The sequence below is a fragment of the Netta rufina genome (assembly GCF_964035555.1).
Source record: "Netta rufina genome assembly, chromosome: 5".
Classification (NCBI taxonomy): Eukaryota; Metazoa; Chordata; class Aves; order Anseriformes; family Anatidae; genus Netta; species Netta rufina.
Genome location: NC_140128.1, coordinates 49839384 through 49862221, shown reverse-complemented (window position 1 = coordinate 49862221; position 22838 = coordinate 49839384). Strand labels below are relative to the sequence as shown.

General features: G+C 33.5%; 1 protein-coding gene across 1 annotated transcript in view; it reads right to left on the bottom strand.

Moving 5' to 3' along the window:
• Positions 1-22838, bottom strand: part of PPP4R4 (protein phosphatase 4 regulatory subunit 4) — a gene marked incomplete at both ends in the record, with an annotated part of 70662 nt that overhangs the window by 9285 nt on the left and 38539 nt on the right. Inside the window, 11 exons of the mRNA XM_084287132.1 lie at positions 46-87; positions 957-1101; positions 3314-3461; positions 4252-4357; positions 6899-7081; positions 8356-8442; positions 9846-9923; positions 11823-11942; positions 12873-13042; positions 15586-15708; positions 18316-18437. Coding sequence (XP_084143258.1) covers positions 46-87; positions 957-1101; positions 3314-3461; positions 4252-4357; positions 6899-7081; positions 8356-8442; positions 9846-9923; positions 11823-11942; positions 12873-13042; positions 15586-15708; positions 18316-18437 — 1324 coding nt within the window. The remainder of the gene's footprint in view (positions 1-45; positions 88-956; positions 1102-3313; positions 3462-4251; positions 4358-6898; positions 7082-8355; positions 8443-9845; positions 9924-11822; positions 11943-12872; positions 13043-15585; positions 15709-18315; positions 18438-22838) is intronic.

The following is a 22838-nucleotide window of genomic DNA, read 5'->3' as shown; positions in this document are numbered from 1 at the left end:
GGAATTAGAAGTACTTGGTAAATATGAAAACTAGTAAGTACTTACAGCATCTAAAGAGATATCCATTCTGTCCAATTCTAACACTGTCTATAAAGAAAAATCAAAATATTATTTATCCTTACTCAACAGTAAGCCAAACTTTTAACTCAAAAACTGTGGAGATAAGAAAGCTTAAAATAGCAGTATTCAAAACTAAACATGCCTTTTCTCCTTAAACACATGAAGTCTATGCTTGTATTTTTGTGCTACAAATGCTTAAAGTCAAAAACTGTCATGAGAGTATTCTTAAAGCACTGCTAAGTCTCACAATGAAGGACTAATAGACCTAATATGCAACTCAAAATACACTTGAGGAGAGCTTGGAAGCATGATGCGCTGTAACGTGGCCCTAGGAACCAAGAATGAAAAAATGAACAAGCCAGGGAACCCTAAGCAGGTGCTCATCCAATCCCTTCTGCAGACTGGCCCTGTAAGGTAGCCACCTCCTTCAGGTGGCTTCAATTCCCAGCTTCTTTGAGACTGAGCATGAACATGCCTCAAGAGATTAACCTTTTGTGAACATTCACATTCCAAAGGTATTGTAACATCTGAAACTACTGAAAAGGCTTTCTTTTTACATTGTCAAATAAATAAATTAGCCAGATACTTCTACCTCAAAGACTCGATCATTTTTACTAGGTTCACACTAGTGTTATCTGGAGACATATGCTATTTTCTCCACAAACAGACATTGAGCCAAAGTTCTTTATCTAGAAAGTAACTGCAATAAAAGTAACTGAGGAAAAAACGACTCTTAAATTTGATAGAATGAAATATATTACATCATCTCTTAATTATCCAGAATTACAAAATAGCTATAGGTCTTTAGCCTCCTATTCCTATATTAAGAGACTCAACAGAAAGCCTCACTTTGATCATCTTAATTTTTAATAACCCCAACAAGAAATACCACTCACTCTTTTCACAATAGTCAGGACATCTTTGTCTTTCTCTTGACACAAAAGTTTCCGTATACATAACTCCAACTGCTGAAGCAAATGTTTATCACTGGGAATCTTCAGAGTAGATTTAACTTTTGGCAACAAATAGCACAGCTTCATTCTGTCAAAAAATAATAAGAATGATAATTCATCTTTTGATGCAGAATTTAATAAACATTATTGATTTTTGACTTGCATGCTGCTATTTGACTTAAAAAAAATAAATTATTTGAAGATAAAGCATGAAATTAGTAAGTGTAATTATTCAGAAGTTATTTCAGCTTATGGGTTATCTCCAGCCATACTGTGACATTTTCAAAAAAATTCTCCAGAGACTGGGACCACAGACACATATTTGAAGCTCAAAAGATTTTAATTTTTTTTTAAACCTCAAAAGATAAGCAGACCTCTAGATTTTCAAAATGACCTACATGCCCAGCAGAAGCTGTGAGCTGATAAATTGATTGAGGATACAATTTTAAAGGCAGTAAATTAAGGGAGAAACATTATTCATAAAAAATATTCAAGAACATAAACTTCAAACTTAACAGCTATTCCGCTCTGACACTCCATGGACGAATTTTTATTTGTTACTACAGTGCCCTTGTGTAATTCAAGTTTGGCTACTTGCAAACTGAATGCCATAAAGCACTTAGATGAACTTAACTGTGTCTTTTCTGTACTAAGAACAGAAGCAATTATCGGCCTTAAACTCTGGATACGGCTTCTAAATTGGTTATATAAAAAACATATGCATTCCTTTTTCTAACTTTAAAATCAAAATACTCCACATATTAATTAAAAGTATTTAATACATTTAAGAAAAGAAAACTCTGCATTTGATCAGACTGTAACAACATAATAGTGAATAATTTTAATCTAAAATAGAATTGTTAATAAATGAAGAATATGGTGATATTCTCTGTTGTTCTCAGATTCCACTCGCTTGATCAGAGACAATCCTATGTCAGAAATTATAGCATTGTGATGAACAACATTCTGAAGATTTTTCTTATATGAATTTCTCTCATATTTTTATACGTTCAAAATATTTTAACCTTCCTATCTTCCTATTATAAAGAACTATATCACTCAGTAGAAAGCTGGAATTTCATCTCCCTAATTTTTTATTTTTTATTTTTTCCCTTTTTTGACATCAAGAGGTAAGATCTAGTTCTGACTTTTAAACTTCACAACAGACTGTGAGTTCCTTTTAAAAAAACGTTGGGGAACAGTCCAGCAAAGAATTATGCCAAAAACGTGTCAATTAAGGTTTCATTACATTTTAATAGTATATCAGTAGAGCTTTCAACTGAAATGTATTTAAAAAGCAATAAATCACATAAGATTATACACAAATGAAGGTGGGTTTTGTTGTGTGTGTTTTTTTTTTTTTTTGTTGTTGTTTGTTTTTTAGCATAATCACCTTAACACAAGAACATGAAACATGAATGTCAATCTACATGCACAAAATGACTTAGTTTTTAGGTTTGGGAACTTGCTGACCTAAGATGTAGTAGTTTAATACTAAACACAAGGTCTATTTAAACACTGCTTTACTTCACAATAAACTGTATTTAGTGAACTTTACTGAATAGATACATGTATGTGCAAATTATGCTTACATAAGCTTCTATGAAGCATTAGTATTAGATGCTTAGACATATTAAGGATGACAACATGATTTATACAAATCAGCAAACAAAGTTCAAAATCAAACAAAATACATGACAAAAACAAACAAACTACCAAAGTAACAACTTTCTTATTGGTAATCACTACTGAACTGTCTGGGCTGATCTGTTCAGGGAAGAAAATATAAAGTCTCTATTAAAATAAAGTAAAAAGTACTGTATGAAAACGAGTAACATACTAAATCCCCTATATTTTCTTTTCTTTTTCAATTAACTTTAACAATGAAGTAGAAAATTTACTCACAAGGAGAAACCTACACTAACTCCTAAACTTTGACCACTGAAAGAATTACTCTTGTTTAGCTTTACATATTATGTTGAAATTGATGGAGACTGCTAGGTTCAGCTTGTGTCCCTAGACCCATGAAACAGATTACTTTCTTCTCACCTACCAGTGTTTCACGTTCTTTTTCACTCCCCATACCTGACACTTTTGATCAGTCCCCAAATACTCAGACTGACCTGCCTGTGTGTTTTTTTGACATCATGCCCATAAGTCCTCTACACCTTTAGAACTAGTCATGCTGAAGGCTTCTTATTCAAGCCCCATTATTTAAACAAGACATAAAAAATCATAACTGTATTTGTTAATATATTATTTTTTTCCCTGTACACTGCTACATACTCTTTGCACAGTACCTCACGTTTGCCACTGGGTCATGTGTAAGTTCAAGCACAGGCAGAAAGAAGTATTTACAGAAGAATGACTTTGAAAAGAGTTCCATAATGAATTCACAAGTATCTAAAAAACGAAGTCTGTTCCAATAACTTTTTCCTTGGCCCAGTTCTGAAAAATAATAATCCACAAATATTAGCTGTAAAGTTTTCTTTGTCACCCTTTTAAAGTTTAACCTTTGACTCAAAGATGATAATCACGCTTGTCATAAAGGCACACCACTTCAGCCTGAATTCTTCCCATCAGTAAAAGACTAACCCTCTGAAATCAGCGACCATTTCTGTCAGTGAGCACTTTTGTCAGATACCCAATCCATGCCTTTAATCATTCAAAAAAAATGAAAAATATCAGGTGAACTTGTTACTGGATTGAACAAAGCCTGGCATGCCATTTAGATGATGTCAGAGGTGTATTAAAATTACAGTGTAAATATTAAATAATTTTGATGAGAAAAATTCAACCTTCTAACTCATCTTTAGAACACACAACATAGGCCAGAACGTCAACTTACTCATGTGACTAGTTCATTCAAAAAATAATTTCTGAGATTTATCCAACATTTCTTATGTTGAAGCCTTCAGAGAATTATACTTCTGTAGAGGAACTCTGCTCTGTGTGTTGCAGCACCTACAACTAAATAATTTTGGATTCAAGAAGTAGGGTTGGAGGGGTCTTGGCATATCAATTTCCCACATTGCCTCTCCCCATTTCTTTTGCATAAACTTCAGAGATATTCCTATATATATATACAAAGTATGTTTTGACTGGTGATAATGTGAGCAACTGTCTAAGTATAATGCCACCAACGATGGAAATTGCACTGAATACATATATAACCATAAATAGATCTTCAGCCAATACTAACTTGCATCTTTAAGTAATCAAGGAAAAATTATCTTACGTTCAATCAGTTTCTGAATAACCTCATGCCTCTGTTCTTGTTTGCGATTATAACGTAAATAAACACAGAGAGTTCGAGCAGCTGCTTTTTGGACTGGCAGGACATTCTTGAAAGAAAGAAAAGAAATACAGTTAAACATACTTGAAGGAGTATATAACCAAAAATGTATAAAAATCAAGAAGTAGAATAAATAGCTGAAAGTTAGCCCAACTTTATACATTTTCATATAATAGCCCCATCCCTGTAAGTGTTCAAGGCCAGGCTGGATGGGGCTTTGAGCAAATTGATCTAGTGGGTAGTGCCTCTGCCTGTGGCGGGGGTGGTGGAACTACATGACCTTTAAGGTCCTTTCCAACCCAATTGGTTCTATGATTCTATGATCAATTAAGAATGTATATATCAGTCTTTCAGAATGAAAAAACGATATAGCTGTACACATTTTTACTTGGTAAATCAAACCTGAAGATGTACGATTAAAATTTTAGAATGTGTTGAAATTGCTTATGAATCCAAGCCAAAAAATAAAGTAGGCCAAATGCTCTGAAATATATTAAATGTTCTCCAACCCAATAATATCTGATGTTTATGAGGTTAAATTGAGGGATTTCCAAAATCTTGACTTTTCAAAGTCAATACGTCTTGTATTCAATACTTCCACATACTTCTTATCCTTTAATACCACATAATTAGCATTACTAAGGACTGGGCTCTTCTTTTCTCAAAGTGAAAAGTTATCAAACTTTTCTTTTCTTGCAATATAAGCCCATCATACTTCTTACAATTCAAGATTAACAGACATTCAAAGCCATTTCATGATTGTTCAGTTTAATTAGAAATATAGTGTTCCCCAGGGCTCAGTACTGGGCCCAGTTCTCTTCGATATTTTTATCAATTATCTGGACAAGGAGATCAAGTGTACCCTCAGTAAGTTCCCAGACAACACCAAGTTGAACAGCAGTGTTGATCTGCTCAAGGGTAGGAGGCTCTGCAGAGGGATCTGGATAGGGTGGACCGATGGTCTGAGACAGACTGTATGAGGTTCATCATGGCCAAGGGCTGGGTCCTGCACTTGGGGCACAACAAACCCATGCAATGCTACAGGCTGCGGAGAGTGGCTAGAAACATGGCGGAAAGGGACCTGGAGGTGTTGGTTGACAGCCAGCTGAAAATGAGCCAGGGTGTTCAGGTGGCCAAGAAGGCCAACAGCATCCTGCTTGTATCAGAAATATCATGGCCAGCAGGAGTAGGGAGGTGATCATCCCCCTGTACTCAGCTCTGGTGAGGCCGCACCTCGAGTACTGTGTTCAGTTTTGGGCCCCTGGCTATAAGAAGGACATTGAGGTGCTGGAGCATGTCCAAAGAAGGGCAACAAAGCAGGTGAAGGGTCTAGAGAACAAGTCTTATGAGGAGCAGCTGAGGGTGCTGGGGTTGTTTAGCCTGGAGAAAAGATGGCTCAGGGGAGACCTTATCACACTCTACAACTAACTTAAAGGAGGAAATAGCAAGGTGGGGATTGGGCTCTTCTCCCAAGGACCAAGTGGTAAGACAAGAGGAAATGGCCTTAAATTGCACCAGAGGAGGTTAAGGTTAGAAATAAAGAAAAATTTATTCACTGAAGTGATTGTGAACTATTGGAACAGGCTGCTCAGGAAAGTAGTTGAACCACCATACCTGGAGGTCTTCAAAAGATGTGTAGATGTAAAGCTTAGTGACACAGCTTAGTAGTGGCCTTGGCAGTGCTAGGTTAGATGTTGGTCTAGAATGATCTGAGAGATCTTTTCCAGCCTAAATGATTCTATGATAGTCCTTTAATATTTTTATTAGTTTTTATAACCCAAACTTTTCTCAAGTTGAATAGATATATGGTTGGCATAACTGCTTCATTTTTAGGTGCAACTACTTGAAAAATACTTTTTTTGCCTAGAAATTTGGTCCTGAAATGTTTGAACATTTGTATGTTTCCACCAAGCACAATTTATCATGTACCATTTTGTCTTAAATTCATTTCCCATAAAGCACTGTCTCCCTACATTGAGAAGAAAGACCGTAATTTATTATAGAAAATACCAGCCTACCAAGGAGAATGGAGGAAGAATGGGAATATTAGTCTACTCAAATACAGTTCTTGTGAAGCCTGGCAACAGTCTATGATTTTCATGACAGAGTTGTCATGGAAAAATGTAGATTATTTGATGTCTATTTGCAATTTTAGTTATGTCTGTTATGCAAAATCAGACTGGTGGAGGTTATGCCAATGTAGAATATTAATCAAACACTTTTTGATTCAAATATGACAGGCAAAAACAAAGAGATAGCAGCTTTGTTTAATGATTTTAAGGTGTATCTCAGAGGAAAGTGTTTTGATTTACCTAGAAACAAACTGGTAACAAGCACAAAAAAAGGAAAGAATAGTTGAGGGAGTGGAATTTGATAATCTGTCAATACAAATTTTGCTCCTCAAACTGGGGGAAAAGAGTTCATGGAGCATTTTTTTTATAAAATAAAACACAGCCTGATATACTATATGCAGTGAGAAATACTATGTTAAGATAAATGTTTAAATAGTGCTACATATAGCAAATATCTAGTGTTAATTGTTTTAAATACCGTAAACAAACGAAAAACAACAAGAAAGAGACGGGCTCACATTTGTCAAAATGATTGTCAACATTCTGTGAAGAAAACGGTAATAAATCTGATCACTCGATATGATATGAGGGAGACATGCATATTTTTGTAGTAACTTCTCATGAGTTCTCCACTTTAATGAAGTTGCAGCTCTCTGTTCTGCTGTTGTTAATGCAGGAATCAAGTCAGGAATAGAGAGTAACTAGAAATAAAAATACAAACATAATTTCATATCTTCTACCTGTATGACATGTTACTAGGCTTAAAAACAAAGCACAAAAGAATGTAAAGAGGAGATAGATTTTAAGCAGTCAATTAATTGTTCTAGGCAAACAGGATCAGCTATACTGTGACCATTGCCAGGAGGTGTTAGTCTTTTTCTTAAAAAAATCTGATCACAATTACACTACCTCTCTTACACAGTAAATTCCATGGTTAACTACTCAGAAAGCTATTCCAGTAACTAACTAAATACACCTTCAGTTCCAATCCTGACAATGAAAAACAATTTACTGTTCTCTTTGTAATATCTTTTTACAGGTATGAAGACAATTATGACAGTCCACTTTGTCTTTTCTTCTTTAAACCAAATAAATCCCCTTTTCCTCCTAGACTCATAAACTTTGCAGCTACTTTTCTCAGCTTCCTACTTCATTTTGGAAGAAATTGTACATCTTATCTCAGTAGGAGGCAAGGACTTTATAGTAGGCAAGCTAAATTCACTTTTGCAATAAGCAAAGTGAAATACACTGCCACACTTGACATGGCACTTGTTACATGTTGTATGCATTTACAGTTATAAACATCTGATAAATTTTAAATAATAGTTTCAACTTTTGTCCATAAAGTAACAACAACAACAAAAAAATACATTCTCTATTCATTTAGCTCAAAACAGCATCTTGAAGCAGAAGATACCTTTTATGTTCCATTTTCAGGTGAGGAGTCACTGAATAAACCATCACCCAGAGCCACATAAAATTAAATTAAATAAGCAAAGTTGAGAAGTAAATTCAGATTTCCCAAGTCCTAATTCAATGCGCTTACATTAGGAAAGTGACTTCCTATTACCAGCAACCATGTCTGAAAACGGCAACTGTTGGCAGTTGCAACAGCAATATACCAAAAAAATTTGGTATTAACAATTACTCTTTCAGTGTGAAATTTTTAAAAAGCATTGTCAGTTTTGATTTGTCTTAATGACTGTTTCAAAATCTGATCTATTGCAGCAAATCTGTGGTTAATTAGATATAGACCACTGAAAAAAAAATCATTTTTACAATAAGTTTAATCTTTAAAATCTTTTCTTACTTATTAAAGGTTAAAAATAAAAATAAGTAATGAAAAGCCAGAAGCTCTGTGTTTCTCCAGAGCAGAAGCTAATCATGAAAACATTATTACACAATTACTGAAATAACTTTGCTACCAGCTTCATTTAAATTTAGAAAGTAGATTGAAAAACATAGGATTACCCACCTTGCTTTCTGCTCCACTGTTTTCTCCTCCATTAGTTGTCATTAGTTCAAGGATTTCAGGAAGGTGACCTACTAGTGCATCTAACACCTATTTAAAGAAAGGTCGTATAAATGAGGTCTGTAAATTAACTCCAGTCAATTTCTGTCTCTCACCACTATATCCCTTCTATGTTACTGCTGCTCTGTCACACCAATGTAGAGAAAAAAAAAAGAGGTACAACTTATTTGTACTGATGAAGCCTGGTCTGAGATTTAAAACTGATGTTTTAATATAGTAATATAAGTATTATAGGATTCATTTTAGGAAAACAGAATTATAGCTTTGATTTACATCAATACCACAGTCAGTGCTTTCTAAAATGTTCACAGCATACAATATTTAAAAAGTAACATTCATTCTTAAGAATGATCTTCATTTCATAGACAGTTAAGTAACAGCCTAGACAAACATGAAGAAATGTATTTTGGATATTTTCCATCTGAATCTTAAAAGCAACTTTTCCTCATTTAACTGCCATTGATAATTTAGAACAGAATATTTATCCTTTATTAACAGAATAACCTTACATTCAAAGGTTGCTAGATTTGAAACTAGACTAGAAAATTATATCATTAAATATTATTTGGTACCAGTTCTGACTTTTATACCGGATATTTTTATTAGTTAGATATAATTAGGATAATTTTTCAAAATTACCAGCTGCTTCTGAGTCTCAACCTTCAGTTATTCAACTTGAGAAATCTTTTAAGATTGGTCAGAATTTCACAAACTAAAAGTAGTTCTATGAACACTTTTAATTCCCTTGAAAATGCCTAACAAAGGATACCAAAAGAAGCACCTCAAAGCAAAATTATTTTTTCTATGTCATATCCAAGGATCCTATACAGAAAAAAATGGATCAAGTATTGGAATAATTGGTACAAGAGGAAACAGCGGTTTTGTCTCAAACAAAGACCTTTTTCAATCCAAAAGTTTTGCTACAGTATCTGTTATACATACCTACATGACTCGTGCTTTATACAGGTTGAAACTAAGGCACACTAAACTAAACCATCTCAAGAACACCCAGAAATTCTGTACTAGAGCTTGGACTAAAACTTTTCTACATATGTCGATCTTTGAACCACAGACAACTTCATCTCCTCTTCAGTGGGAGAGATGTAAATAAAAGAAAGCAAAAACCTGGAATGCTATCAACAAATATTTTAACACAGTACCAAAACCAAATATTTCCACAGAATTTGTAAGGTTATAAACAATAAAACAATCAATAAAATATTTAGAATGAATATTTTTTTTTAAGTTACTGAATTCAGCATGGGTTAACTGAATTCAAGCACCTTCCTATTTTCCTCCTTTTCATTCACAGAAGGCTTGCATCTTTATGAAGTGTCTGTGAAACAGAAGTAAAAGCTACAGATTATTTCAAGCAGTTACTGTCTTATTGCAGAGTTATTAAACATTATAAAGTTCCAATAAAAGTATATTACCTCCAGTGACTCATCTTGTAATAGTGTAACCAGTTCTTTATGAATTGTATACACACCAGAATTTAAAAGCTTAGCAACCTCAAAAAAAAAAAAAGAAAAGAACAAACAAAAAACAGTGAGATAGCAAGATAAACCATACTTTAATTCCATGGCACTGCAGGAACTATGCTGCATGTGCTTACTTTTCAACAACCATGGGGGGATGCAAAACAATTTTTTAATATCAGCCTTCTAAAGTTACGTACTTTCCTGTTGATCACATTAAAAATATGCTTATGTAAAGAATATGAAACAAGAAACATATATATTACCTAACCATGAAACATGCTTATAGAATAAACTCTATTTCACATTTTCCAAAAAAAATTAGGACTGCATTGCAAGGTTATAAAAAAAAATTAAATAATTCTGGAATATTCAAATATCAAACTTCGTGATCCATAAAAGTGTAAACAGTCAGCTACATAATTTACAAAAGATAAAATATAAAAATTGGCTTAGGCTGTTCTGCATTTCAAGGTTCCCCAACGTAAGAAGTTTTCACTCCTTTATTATTTGTTTTGTTCTTCTAGTGATAAGTCACATATAAATTTCTAAAAAACACCAGAAGTCCATCTCCAAACTGTTAAAAAAGTCTTATAACAAATATGATAAAAATCTGAAGAATGACATTTTTGCCATACAGAATACTTAGACAATGATTTTTAATGGCTTTCTTTGTTTATATAAAGCACATAAAGATAAGAGCTTACTTCCAATCAAGATTAAGTTTTAAGGAAATGGTTACTGGAGGTTACTGAAATATATATACATATATCCAGCTACCAGTGAATGCCATAAAATACTTACATCTGCCTGTCATGTGGTTGCTTAGCTATGGTTTTAAAAATACATCAACCAGCACTAAATGTACATTCAGACTAAGGTATAACTTTACAGATTTTTCTTAATGAGTTAAAATACTTTACATATATGCAGACAGAACCTTGAAAGTGTTATATATCTGACATAAAACATGCAGAATGGTATGCTAACTTAATAATTTCAACAATTAACTGGATTATCACTCATTAAGGCAAGGCATCAACAGGCATGGAGAGGTGGAAATCAATCCATCTTCCTTAAGATGGTGGAAGTAAAGCCACCTTAGCTTCATAGAATCTATGATTCAATGATTCATTTATTTCCCTACTAGTGATTTAAATGCTTTCAGCAAGCTGCTTAGCTTATCATTTTTCCCAGCTACATAATGGCATAAAAGGCTAGTTTAAGGATTTAAATACAAAGACTCTATGTAAAGCACTATGAAAACCTTGAAGACTTCCAATATGGATTACTAAAATCAGGAGAGAGTGCACATTTGTTTCTCAAATTCACTCCATATAGCTAATAGTATTTATGCAGTTCAAGAATTTTTTGAACTTTTATGAAAATAATGTACTAGAACTTTTGTAAACCAAGTGGCATAATAAAAATACATTGGCTTTTATATCTGCATAAATTTCCAAGTAGTTTCATACGAAATTTGAGCATTCAAGCTAGTCTTGATATATGTAAATACTCTACACAGAATGGCAGCGTAGTAGCACAATGTACAGTTCTAAAGAAGTTTTACAGGACCAAAGTGGCAAGCTCCTTTCTCCTGTGCCTTTCACAACAGCATTCAAAACATTCAAATATTCCAATTACTGCAATTGCTTATGTTTGTGGTACTAGACCAGCTTTTTCCAGATTTTGATTCTTAAAAGCTCACCTCACAATAAACTATTGTAGTCTAATGTCATACAATTTAAATACACTAATATGTATACAGGCTATAATAATGTTTTATAAGGGACTGAACACCTTTGACAAATTAATTTTAACAAGTTTTTTCAAATCTTTTTCCTTTGGGTTGAACAGTCATAAATGTAATTTTAAAGAACAAAACATTATCAAAAACACATAAGTACTAACAAAGAAGCATTGTAGACTTACTTCATAGAAGCTTATGGCCATAGTATATCGGACAGGAACTTCAGGGTCATGACAAAGGCAGAAGAATATAGAATATAGTTCTAAATGAAAGTTCTTTGGATCCACAAAAACTATCATGGCCTATGGAAAAATAGTCTCTAATTAACAGTATTGCTAAAGAGCTACACTATCAGAGAAGAAAACAATGAATTACAACCAGCAAGACACTTGAAGATAATAGGTTGTGATTTTAAAGACAAAGCGTTGTATTTTTGATGGTTGTGTCAAAATACAGGCATCAGACAAGTTAAAGGCTTAAGGACTATGTGATTTGCAGATCTTTCAGATGCACTGGAGGCTTTTTTTTCTGAAGACAGAGATTAAAAACACGAGGTATACACCTCAGTTTTATATATCATGTTAACGTTTTGGTAATCTAGTGGAAACTGCAATTGGAGACCTCAGAACATTTTAACGAGCGAAAAAACAAGCATCTGAATTTCAACGTAATTGTGTGTGTACATACCTTTTTGCTCAAATAAACCAACAGATTTCTACCTACATACTTGGTGCTTGTCTATAAAAAGTAGAATAAAAATAACTGTCTACCAGCTCTTGGTGTTATCTTATTTTCTTTATAAATGCAGAATGTCAAAATACAAAATGGATTTAGAAAATCATGAGTGGTAAATTTAAATACCTCTTACAAACTAGAAAATCCTTTTTGTATTCAGGCAGGAACATATCTAAAATATGAATCTAAACATTCAGACTTAATCTTCAAGTCGTTGCAATGTCATGACACACACAAAAAAACTAGCCTTGGATGGTTTGAAATTAGCTACTCTGCTTCACAGTCATCTTTTCAAGGCCTTTGTGCTAACGGTTTAGAGAACACTTACAGGAAGAATGAGACCAGCAATTTCTTGGAACTTGTATTTTCCAAGGGAGAGATGGAATCTAGCTAAAATGCATAACTGTTGGTAATAACTTCTCTATCCTTCTCATGGTTCTATACAGTGAACATTATACATTACACAACTCAGGTAACTTCAGATTAATGTTACTTACTGGAAAATTGTAAGCACAATTCTTCCTCACTGAAATATACTTCTTTTCCTGTTCCAGAGTTTGAAGTTGTAGTTGATTATCATTGTGTCCATTTTCCTGCTGCAAACCCAGTGTGGAAAGCTTCTTATAAAATTCCAAAAACCGTAAGTGCTGCTCAGGAGTAAAAATGCCTCAAAAATAAATAAATAATAAATAAATAAAAATAAAAGAAGCTTACTTTTCTCATTACAAATGCTATTAATAATGTCCCAAACTCATTTACAAATCTTTGAAATATGCCAAGATTTAACCTACCCTCCCCCCTTGAGCCTAGTGCAGAAAGAAAAATGACACCTAGCTACAACAGAGTGAATCTTCTGTTTATATAATTTTTGAAATAGTTTTTTAAGAGCAGGACTGTGTATTTATATTTTTGTTCCATTACTATTGGTTTAATTTTTATTAATTATTTAGATCTTTATGGAACTCAGTCACATGAACACTGCTTGCCTCCAGGAAGTAGAAAAATTGGGCCACCTTGCAACAGATAGTAGAGGTATAAGAACAAAATTAGAAAACATACAAGCTGGAATGCAACTAGCAAGATGACTTCAAAAATTAACAGGTCATTTCATAAGTATGCATTTGTAAGGGACTGATCAAGGAAGGGCTGAGTTTTCTAATCAAGGGAAACAGAAAAGCTATCAGTGATTGATACCAAGAGGTTGAAATGCTTAATGCTTATTTTCTTTTTCAAACTTCACTAGTATAATCAGGCTCAGTACAATTAATGACTGACAAAGGTGCCAGCTTCAAGTAGAGAAGAAAAAGGTCAGTGAATACTTAAGCCATGACAGACATTTTCAAAATGTGCAAGGTCAGATGTCCTTCAGTTCACTATGAAAGAATATTAGAATTACTAGCTGCTGAAATCTTACATAAGTGGCATCAGACTGGAAAAGGGCTGAAATGGTACCATCAGAGGGGGAAGAACAAGCCATATAATTATAGATCACTCAGATTAACTTTGTGTTTTTGAAAAATGACCAAAAAAATCACAAAATGTACTTGTAAACACTGAAAAGGAATCAAGAAAATGAGTAACAGCCAACAGGGCAAATGAAAGGTTATCAAACTGATTCCATTTCCATCTAATACTGGATAAGACCTTTGAATACAAAAAATACAGTAAAGGGCATGTGTGTTAACAGTTTAATAAGCAAGGGATCGGGAAATAGAGATGAGAATTGATAAACTGGTTTCAAAGTGGTTTCAAAACTGCATGAAAAAGCAGTTAAAAGAAAGTTACCAAATAGTTCGCTCTCAAAACAGACAAATGTATGAAGAAAGGCCTACCCTTGTTCTGTTACTATTCAATATTTTCACTTTTTTGGATGTTGCATTACAGAATATGCTTATTAAATATTCTGACAACATCAACCTAGAAGGAAGACTGTTATTCCTTCAGAAGATAGTTTTAGAGTTTAAAATGATCTTCAGAAACTGGACATATCGTATTAAAATTTTAGGCTGTTATTCCATTAGTACATTGGTAAGGTATCACGCTTAGCCATATATGTCAAGAAAGAGAAAGAGTAACTAGATGATAGTTTTATAAAAATAAAAAAAGAAAAAGAAAAAAAGAAAAAAGAAAAAACTAAATTTTGAGCTGCTTCTGTTCATAGGCTGCACTTGAAGAAATACTGTCTAACTATTGCAATCTGTTAAATTGAAAAAAAAAAAACAGGCTATTTTTCACAGTTAAAAATGTAAAAAGCAATTTAGATTGCAACGCATGAAATAGGCCTTCCACTTTGTTCTGCTTTACTAGGGTGTAACCTTCGAGAAAAATGGGAACCAGTCAGATGGCATTCAGAGGTGAAAGGAGATCAACAACTGAAGTCGGTCAACCTTAAGAAGACAGGGAAGACATGATAAAAACAGGATGGCCTCTTCTATCTCTTCATTTCTGTAAACACTTAGGCCCTGTGGAATAGCCCTTTCAAGTTATTTGCAGTGAAGCAACTGTCGCTTTGATAGTGTCTAGCCTGATCATAAAGGATGATTTTAAAGATCTGTAAGAAATATCAAAGGGCTTAAGAATCTAGGGGAAAATTCACTGTCATTTAAAACTGTGTTCTTCTCCTTCCCAGGTAAGCTCTGTTTAAAGAATCAAAGGTGGGCAGAATGATCAAAAAAAGATCTGCTGAGCTCAAGTTCTAAGGTACAGAAAACAGGAATTATGGGTACAGATTTGGCCTCAGCTGCAGCTGGGAAATCCATATGGTATTAGATCTCCTTTCTCCCTTCAAGGTCCTTATGGGCTATGCAGAAAAAATATCAAGCACAAAAGTGAACGTACAAAGTTAGCATCATACTGTGCTGTCAAAGGTTTCTAGTTTCAAACATTCAGTCACCCAACTCAGATCTTTCAGAATATTCAACAAAGTATCAAAAAATAATAAAATAAAATAACAAAATCAGTCAAATCAATAAATAAAAGCCATTATGTTTCTACTTCTGTCCCTGTCTAAACATAAAAGAACAATAACCAAATGGACACCTTAAGTGAAAATTCACAAAACCCAATATTTATGCAATAGATGATTTCAGACTTTTACTGCCATATTATTTAATTTGATGTATTCAAATGTGGATATTTTCTAAGTGCTTCAAATTTTCCGACCTTCCCTTAATCTTAAAAAGATTATTTTTAAAGAACATTAAATCGTACCATATAATCCATTGCACAGTTTCCCTAAATGGAAAGACAAAGAAACTAGGATAGATTCATCTGCTTTGAAGGACTTTTCACAGAATGATTTCACTAAGGGGAGCACAGTTTGACTCCTATCATCTGTAAAACAAAAGACATTTTTAAGGTTAGCCATTTGTTATCAAACATCTAAAATGACCACATAGAGTGGACTTCTAAAATAAGTTACAAAAAATGTAATTTTGCTTAGGAATCTTTTTGGCAGTCATTTACTGAGGCAGAAAATAGGAGATAAAAGAAAGTGATGAGTACTACCATAACACAAGTCCTGATTTTTAACACCTTACCTGTTTTCTGTCTGTCTTTGTGCATTTATAAGGAAAGGGCACTCACCACTAAAGGACGGGACAGAAAATAAATGCACAGCTACTAACTTCTTTGTTCACCAGGAATACAGGGAGATAAAGAATACACGGTATTCCAACAATAAAAATTCTTACAATAGTAGGAATACAGGGACATCTAGACCAAACATGACCATGATGGTAAAAAAGAAAAATCTGGATCTGTTGGAAGTTAATTTTTTCAACCTAGTGAGAAGAAGAGGTTGCAATTCTTTTGGTAAACAACAAATTCACAGAGAAACTAAATAATCAAGGGGAAAGAAAAAAATATGAAATAATTTAGAAAGTGAAGTAAAATCCAGCAAATAGTGGCAAGCACCCTGCTTCCCTATAAAATAAAGGAGGAAATGTTCAAAGAAGCCATTTTGACTACTTTTAAATAAAGCCATTGTATTTTAAAATATTCAGATTTTAAAGGGATGAGAATTTTTTTTTAATGGTAACTTAATTCCCAAATTCAGCAAATTCATACGAATGAACAACATATTTAGGTTGACCTGAAAAAATATTTTTTTATTGTGGGAAAGAAACCCTAGGATATAATTTTGAGTCATCTACCTTCACAATGTTTGTTTTGTAGTTCAGCCATGAAACCAAAAATTACTCAAACCAAACTTCTACAAACACATTCCTTGCAAAACTGTTAATAATCCCTGATTGCCTTCTCTAAGTTTTTGGGGTTTTGATAATTCTTTTTGACAGCTAAAAGCAGTAGTTAAAAGCAATTGGGAAGGTGGGGGAAAAACAGGGAGGAACAAAGAGAAGCAGAAACTTGACAGCATCAGTGTAATGGCTCAAGAATTTGAAAATTAACCTACTACTGTACTTGCTAATATAAGCACTCATTGCTAAAAAGTTCATTGATTGTATTTTCCCTAAAACTATCTTATTTCTTTTTGTATGTCTCCATATGGCTTATACATAGTGATGTATTTCAGTAATTCATCACCAAGTTCCTGTAAAGTAAATATTTGCTCATCACTCACGTATCAGGAGGGAGTAGTATAGTCAGTAAGATGGGTGTGGGAGTGGGAAATGTGGTGCAAAATACAGAGTTGCTAATGAAGATAAACAACTGCAGAGGTTGGAAAAAGACCATATAAAGAGCAAAGTGGCAAGCTATGAGCAGCAATCAACAATCACTAACAGAGCTTATAATAGAAAACTTTTTACATATACATTATTGGAAGGAACTTTAGTGTATTTCACTTCTTTGTACTGCCTCAGTTGTAAACAAACAGTGGAGAACACAACTGATACAGAGCCAAAGCTGCCTGCTATTGTCTACCTATATACCACTAAAAAATTTTCAACAGGAATGGTGATTGTAGGACTGGGCACTGCAGTTATCCAGAATGTTCCCATGCATGGGAGCAGTTCGAGTAGCTCTCCTTAAAGTTCGCTCCAATCACTATTGCACTGAACTTGTGTGCCATGAATGTCAGCATCCCACTACCACTAAGCCAGTACCAGATTCAAGAGAGAATTTCTTCTTCCTCCCATGAAGACACAGACACTCACCCCTACACCTGGACTGACATGAAATATTCATGCTGTTTACAGGAAAGATATTACAGGAAAGTGTTTACAGGAAAGAGCACTGGGAAAATTACAAGCATTTACATTTTCCATTATAAATAAAATGGAAAGCTTTATATAATACACACACTTTCTCATTGTGAATAAGAAAACTTTCAGTGCCATATATGCACAAATTTATGATTAAAATAGCAATTGCTCATGCTTAGTACCTCTAAAACAGATCAGTTGTGCAAACTGCATTTTATGGGACATGACGAATTTTTTTTTTGTGTTCCAAAACTAATGTTTGTCATACAACACTCAATGTTGAAAATAGATTTGAAAATGTTGAAAACATTTGCTGATACACACACATAAATATCATGTCATTGCCCAGCCTGGTTTCTTCAGCTCAGAAGGCAGGCTTCAGTCTGCCTAGGACTACCTTTGATTAAGAGGCAAAAAAAAGTTAATGGCAAAAAAAAACCCACAAGTATCTGCATATGTTTAACTAACATTTTGTATTACGCATATTAACAGTATTAAGTAAATACTAACAACCCAATATTCCTATCTTTCATAGAGTAATTTTACTCACACAATTTAGTTTCATTACACTAGATGCTTAGAATAAGAAAGTAACTTACTTTGTGGACAGCTGGTTTACCCTTCTTAAAATAAGTGTATTCATAAAGCATTGCAGGACATGAAATACATACAGAACAAATGAGAAAACAAAAAATATTGCAGACAGAAGAAAAATTTAATTATATTTATAAGCTGTATTAAGAACTGGGCTACCAAGCCTAAGTTAAGTCCTTACCTGCATCAAACATATCAAGCAGATTCACTATTGTCTCAAAAGCTGCAAGGCGTACACTGCTGCCCTCATCTCTTGCCAGCTCTACCAATTCAGGAAGCACTACAGTTTTGGTTAGTTCTGTCCTGCAAATTGAGGCAAGCATTTAACAAGAAAACATAATGAAACAATGTTGCTATAGCAAAAAATAATTATTATTATTATTTCCTGAAATACCAATTTAGACATTGTTTGGGTGGCCAAGAAGGAAAAAATGTCTAAGTTGTAAGAAAATGAAAATTAAATAACAACATGCAATCAATCTCAGGACTTTATTCTTCATCAGCCATGGAAATAAACAAGCTTAAAACGTGAAACTTCATTTATATAAAAGCATTCAAATGAACTCAAAATAAATCAGACAAAATGCATTCTGAAAAAGCTCAAAGGAGTCCAGCTATTTCACTAAGCCACTAAGAAAACTCTTCTGATCAAATATTCAGAAAATACAAACTGCTCAATGCTATGGAAGAGTACATTCCAAAGCCAAAATGATTGAATATGGTTCATAGAAACCATAAAATATCTGGAGCTGGATTGATATATCTAGAAATACTATGTTTCAAAGACAAACCTTCTTTACAAAGGGTAAGCAACTACTGCTCAGAGAACACACATCTTCCTGACTAGTCCAAACACGAGCTTTTAGGCTTGTTTTAAAGTAGTAATAAAATGGTTCTGCTTGCCTGTTTTTGCCTTGATAATGACTATCATTGTCTGTGTGTGTGATGGTCCTGACGACTTCAGTCTTGACATTGGCAGCAAACTGCTATACTAGGGACTGAATTAGAAATCAGGGTTTCATCAGAGAGGTGACTAAGAAGGAGTGAAAGACTCTTGACACAGAATCATTTGCGCAGTAAGGTGACTGCAAAGTAAGATGAAAAAGGATTCATCTCCAGGAGCAAGAGCACAGCTTTTGTAGAAGCTACCAACCAGCACAACTTTCCAATGTCCCAATGAAAAGCTAATTCTTCATTGCTTGATTGACCCTGCCATGCTCTTTCGTTTTTTCTTCTGTTTAATAGAAGTGAAGATAAGAAGCTCACTTTGTTCTGCTCTCATGTACAAGCTCTTGGTCTGTCCATCAATTAGTGAAAGCTGTTGTAAGCACCAGATATCAAGAATGGGACCTCAGCAATTTATAAAAGCCAGGGATCTCACCCTCAATGTTTATACTGGGCAAAATATAAAGCTGCAGGGAAGTGCTGATAAAATTATACTACACAAGCATTAACTGAGATGACAAAATCAAAGCTACATTTGACGCTTCGTGCAAACGTATACAAAGAATTCAAATTCTATCATTTCAATCACAGCTTTTAATACAAAGCCAATCACAACCTCTAGGACAACAGACTTTTACAGAACTACAAATGCTCCAAATTTCCTTCCTATTAGCCTAACCAAGACCAACTATCCCTTTTATAGGTCAATGTGAACACTAACACTTGCAAATTTTATAAATAACCATTATCAGTGATTTGTACCTTGGAAAGTATTATTGTTACTAGTAAATCAAACTGTAGCTTAAAAGTTTTCTTCCAAACAGATGATTAATTATTTATTTAATATTATGAGAAAATCACAATACCATTTAGTGATAACATCACTAAATAGTAACATCTTGGAACTGCTGTCACATTATGCTTTCATCATTTACGTGAAGATGTGCTTATTTCTGTTAATTTAATTATCTTTATTTTTCTACTACCTATTCATCCTCAACACAAAACACAGCAACCACTTACACATTGAAAATACCAACAGTTTCCCACTTCTATGGACTAAAGCATCTAAATCACTGGGGAGGGACCAGGCAGAAAACTCAGACAGAAAGCAGTGTGTATGGGTATGTAAATGCTAAAAACAGAAGCTGGGGAGAAAAGAATTAAAGGAAATGATACAAAATGGACCACTAATTGATAACTATGTATTTAGCTCTATTAAACTACCGTACTAATGCTGGGTAAATTGACTGTAATACTGCCATTTGCCACTGAGTAATACCTACCTCATTTTTAGACTTCCATCTCCAAGGCATAATACATCCAATTTAGTTCATTTTAAAGACAGAAAGTCTTTCCTCATTCAATAGAATGAGGAAAATGTTATTTCCGTTCCAAAATGGTCATTTATTAGTATAAGTTAATGCCCCCTTGTTACACATGAAAATAATTTTATTGTTTCTGCTTTCATATCAAGTATACCTTGAAATTAAAATGCATTTGGAGAGGGAGTACAGAAAACAACATAAATGCACACATTCAAGTGTATTTCAATACCTGCCTGTCCATATATACCTGTCTTATATGTGAAACAAAACTGTTGAAAGAATATTCACAGATTGACACAAGTGCTTCCTAAAAGCTGCTACATAAAACCACTTTCTTCTTCTCAATAGACTGAGTTACAGGGCAAGGAAATCTATGCAGCTGTACGTTTTTTCAAATATACAAAAGGTTTCCAGGTTTATACGAAAGCAATATTCTGTGACTATGTCCACATCCTAGGTAATATTTATTTTACTCAGAATAACATATAGATTATTTTAAAAATATATATTGTACTGTATTGTGTAAATCATCTTCAAAGACAGATTCATACATGTATGATTGCTTCTCAGCTCTTGATTATAAAAGAGGTTAACTGAAAAGGTTAGAGAAATCTATGGAAATGCAGATTTTATCTCATATGAAAACAACAAAAAAAATATCTCATAGTATTGAACAAAAACAAACGAGAAAAGAGGAATGAAGATGACTGAAAAAGACAAGAACATACAGTGCAGAAAGAGACAGAAGAGAGAAGTAAAGGACTATATTCCAAGTGAAGACTGAAATCAGGAAGCAAAAATTAAAAAAAAAAAAAAAAAAAAAAACTTTACAGACAAGTTTTTGTGGCTTTCCATTTTGGTAGCACCTAAAGACTCCAAACTAACATGACAGGTTAGAACCACCCTCCCTTTAAAGGAGTTTTTAAGTGGTCAATCCCTGAAGAAAAACAGAACCCTCTCTTTCACTCATCTTTAATCTCCCACTAGACAGAATTCAATTTTAAGATAATTAAAGATATGTGAGATACCTGAGAGCAATCATAATAAATACATTTTCAAATTATTCAGTCATTCAGTTTAGTAAAGTGTTTATTACTTTTTCAGTTTATAAATATCAACAAATACTATCTTTGTTTTCGGCAATCACAGGTTCTTTTAAATACAAAGCTGTTCAATACGAAAAATGTTAAAACGTTTTACCATGCTAAGCTCCTTTTTGTTATAAAAGAAAATAAATACAAAAACAAGTGAATACTTTACTTAGTTATGAATAACAATGAATAATATTATATTTTCAACATTATTCACATCCTTTGAATTTTCTACTGCAAGGACCTTGCAGTAGAGCCATCTAAAGCACAAATATAAAATTATTTTATATGCAATATGGGCAAGTTTATCTGGGAATGTAGAAATTACTGTTCAGTATGACATTACCAAAACAATGTGAAATTAAGCATGTTACAGCAATGCTTAGCTCTTGCTGTGAATATTATTTCCCCTCTATCTGAGCAGGTTAAAAAACAGCATGAACATGCATTTCTTCAGTATTCTCTGACTCACAGGTTAACAACATTGTTTACAGGAATTCCTGGGGCTTTTTGTTTGTTTTAAAAACTTGGCATCTAAATAACAACATAAGTCTTCATTAAAAAAATATCTTCCACAGGCACAGGCACAACTTCCACAAACATCACTACTAACAAACTGAAGTGCATTTTTACAGTATCTTTCAAATTATGTTTCAGCCTCATCCCTGAATCTGCTCATAAATTCACAATTTTAGAGGCCAGAGGGACTATTAAGATTTAATCTATCCACCTGGGTAACAGGGAATATCACTTGATTATTTCTTCAAGTCTGTAAGACAATGTACTGCTTTTTAAATTTTATTTATTTATTTATTTGTTTTTATTTCCTGGCACAGGAACAGGTGGACAGACCAAGAATTTTAAAATAGCTGTTCACTTAGGAACTACCCCTGGATGTGTGGTTAATATGTTCTGTGCTACGTTAAAATAAATCTTCATGAACTGTTTCTGTTACTATATGTGCATTATGAAGGTCTTCAGACTTAGAGTTGACAATGAACTGAAATTTGCTTGCAAAACACACATTCTTTTGCGAAAAATGGCATAATAATAATAATTAGAAACAATACTTGCCATAATCCTCATATTTTTAAATATACCTAGTGTCATTGACATAAAATTGAAATGATCTCAGGAAGCTATTGATAAACTCATTATTTACCAAAAAAAAATAAAATAAAATGTTTTTATGGTTCTGCAATTCTACTATCATAAAGAAGTAAAAATATGAAAATGGACAACAGCCAACTGTAATTTCTAAGAACTAACCTGCACACACCAAATTCATTATTAAACATGCAAAAATTAAGCTAGAAAACTTAAAAGGGTTAAAGAAAAAA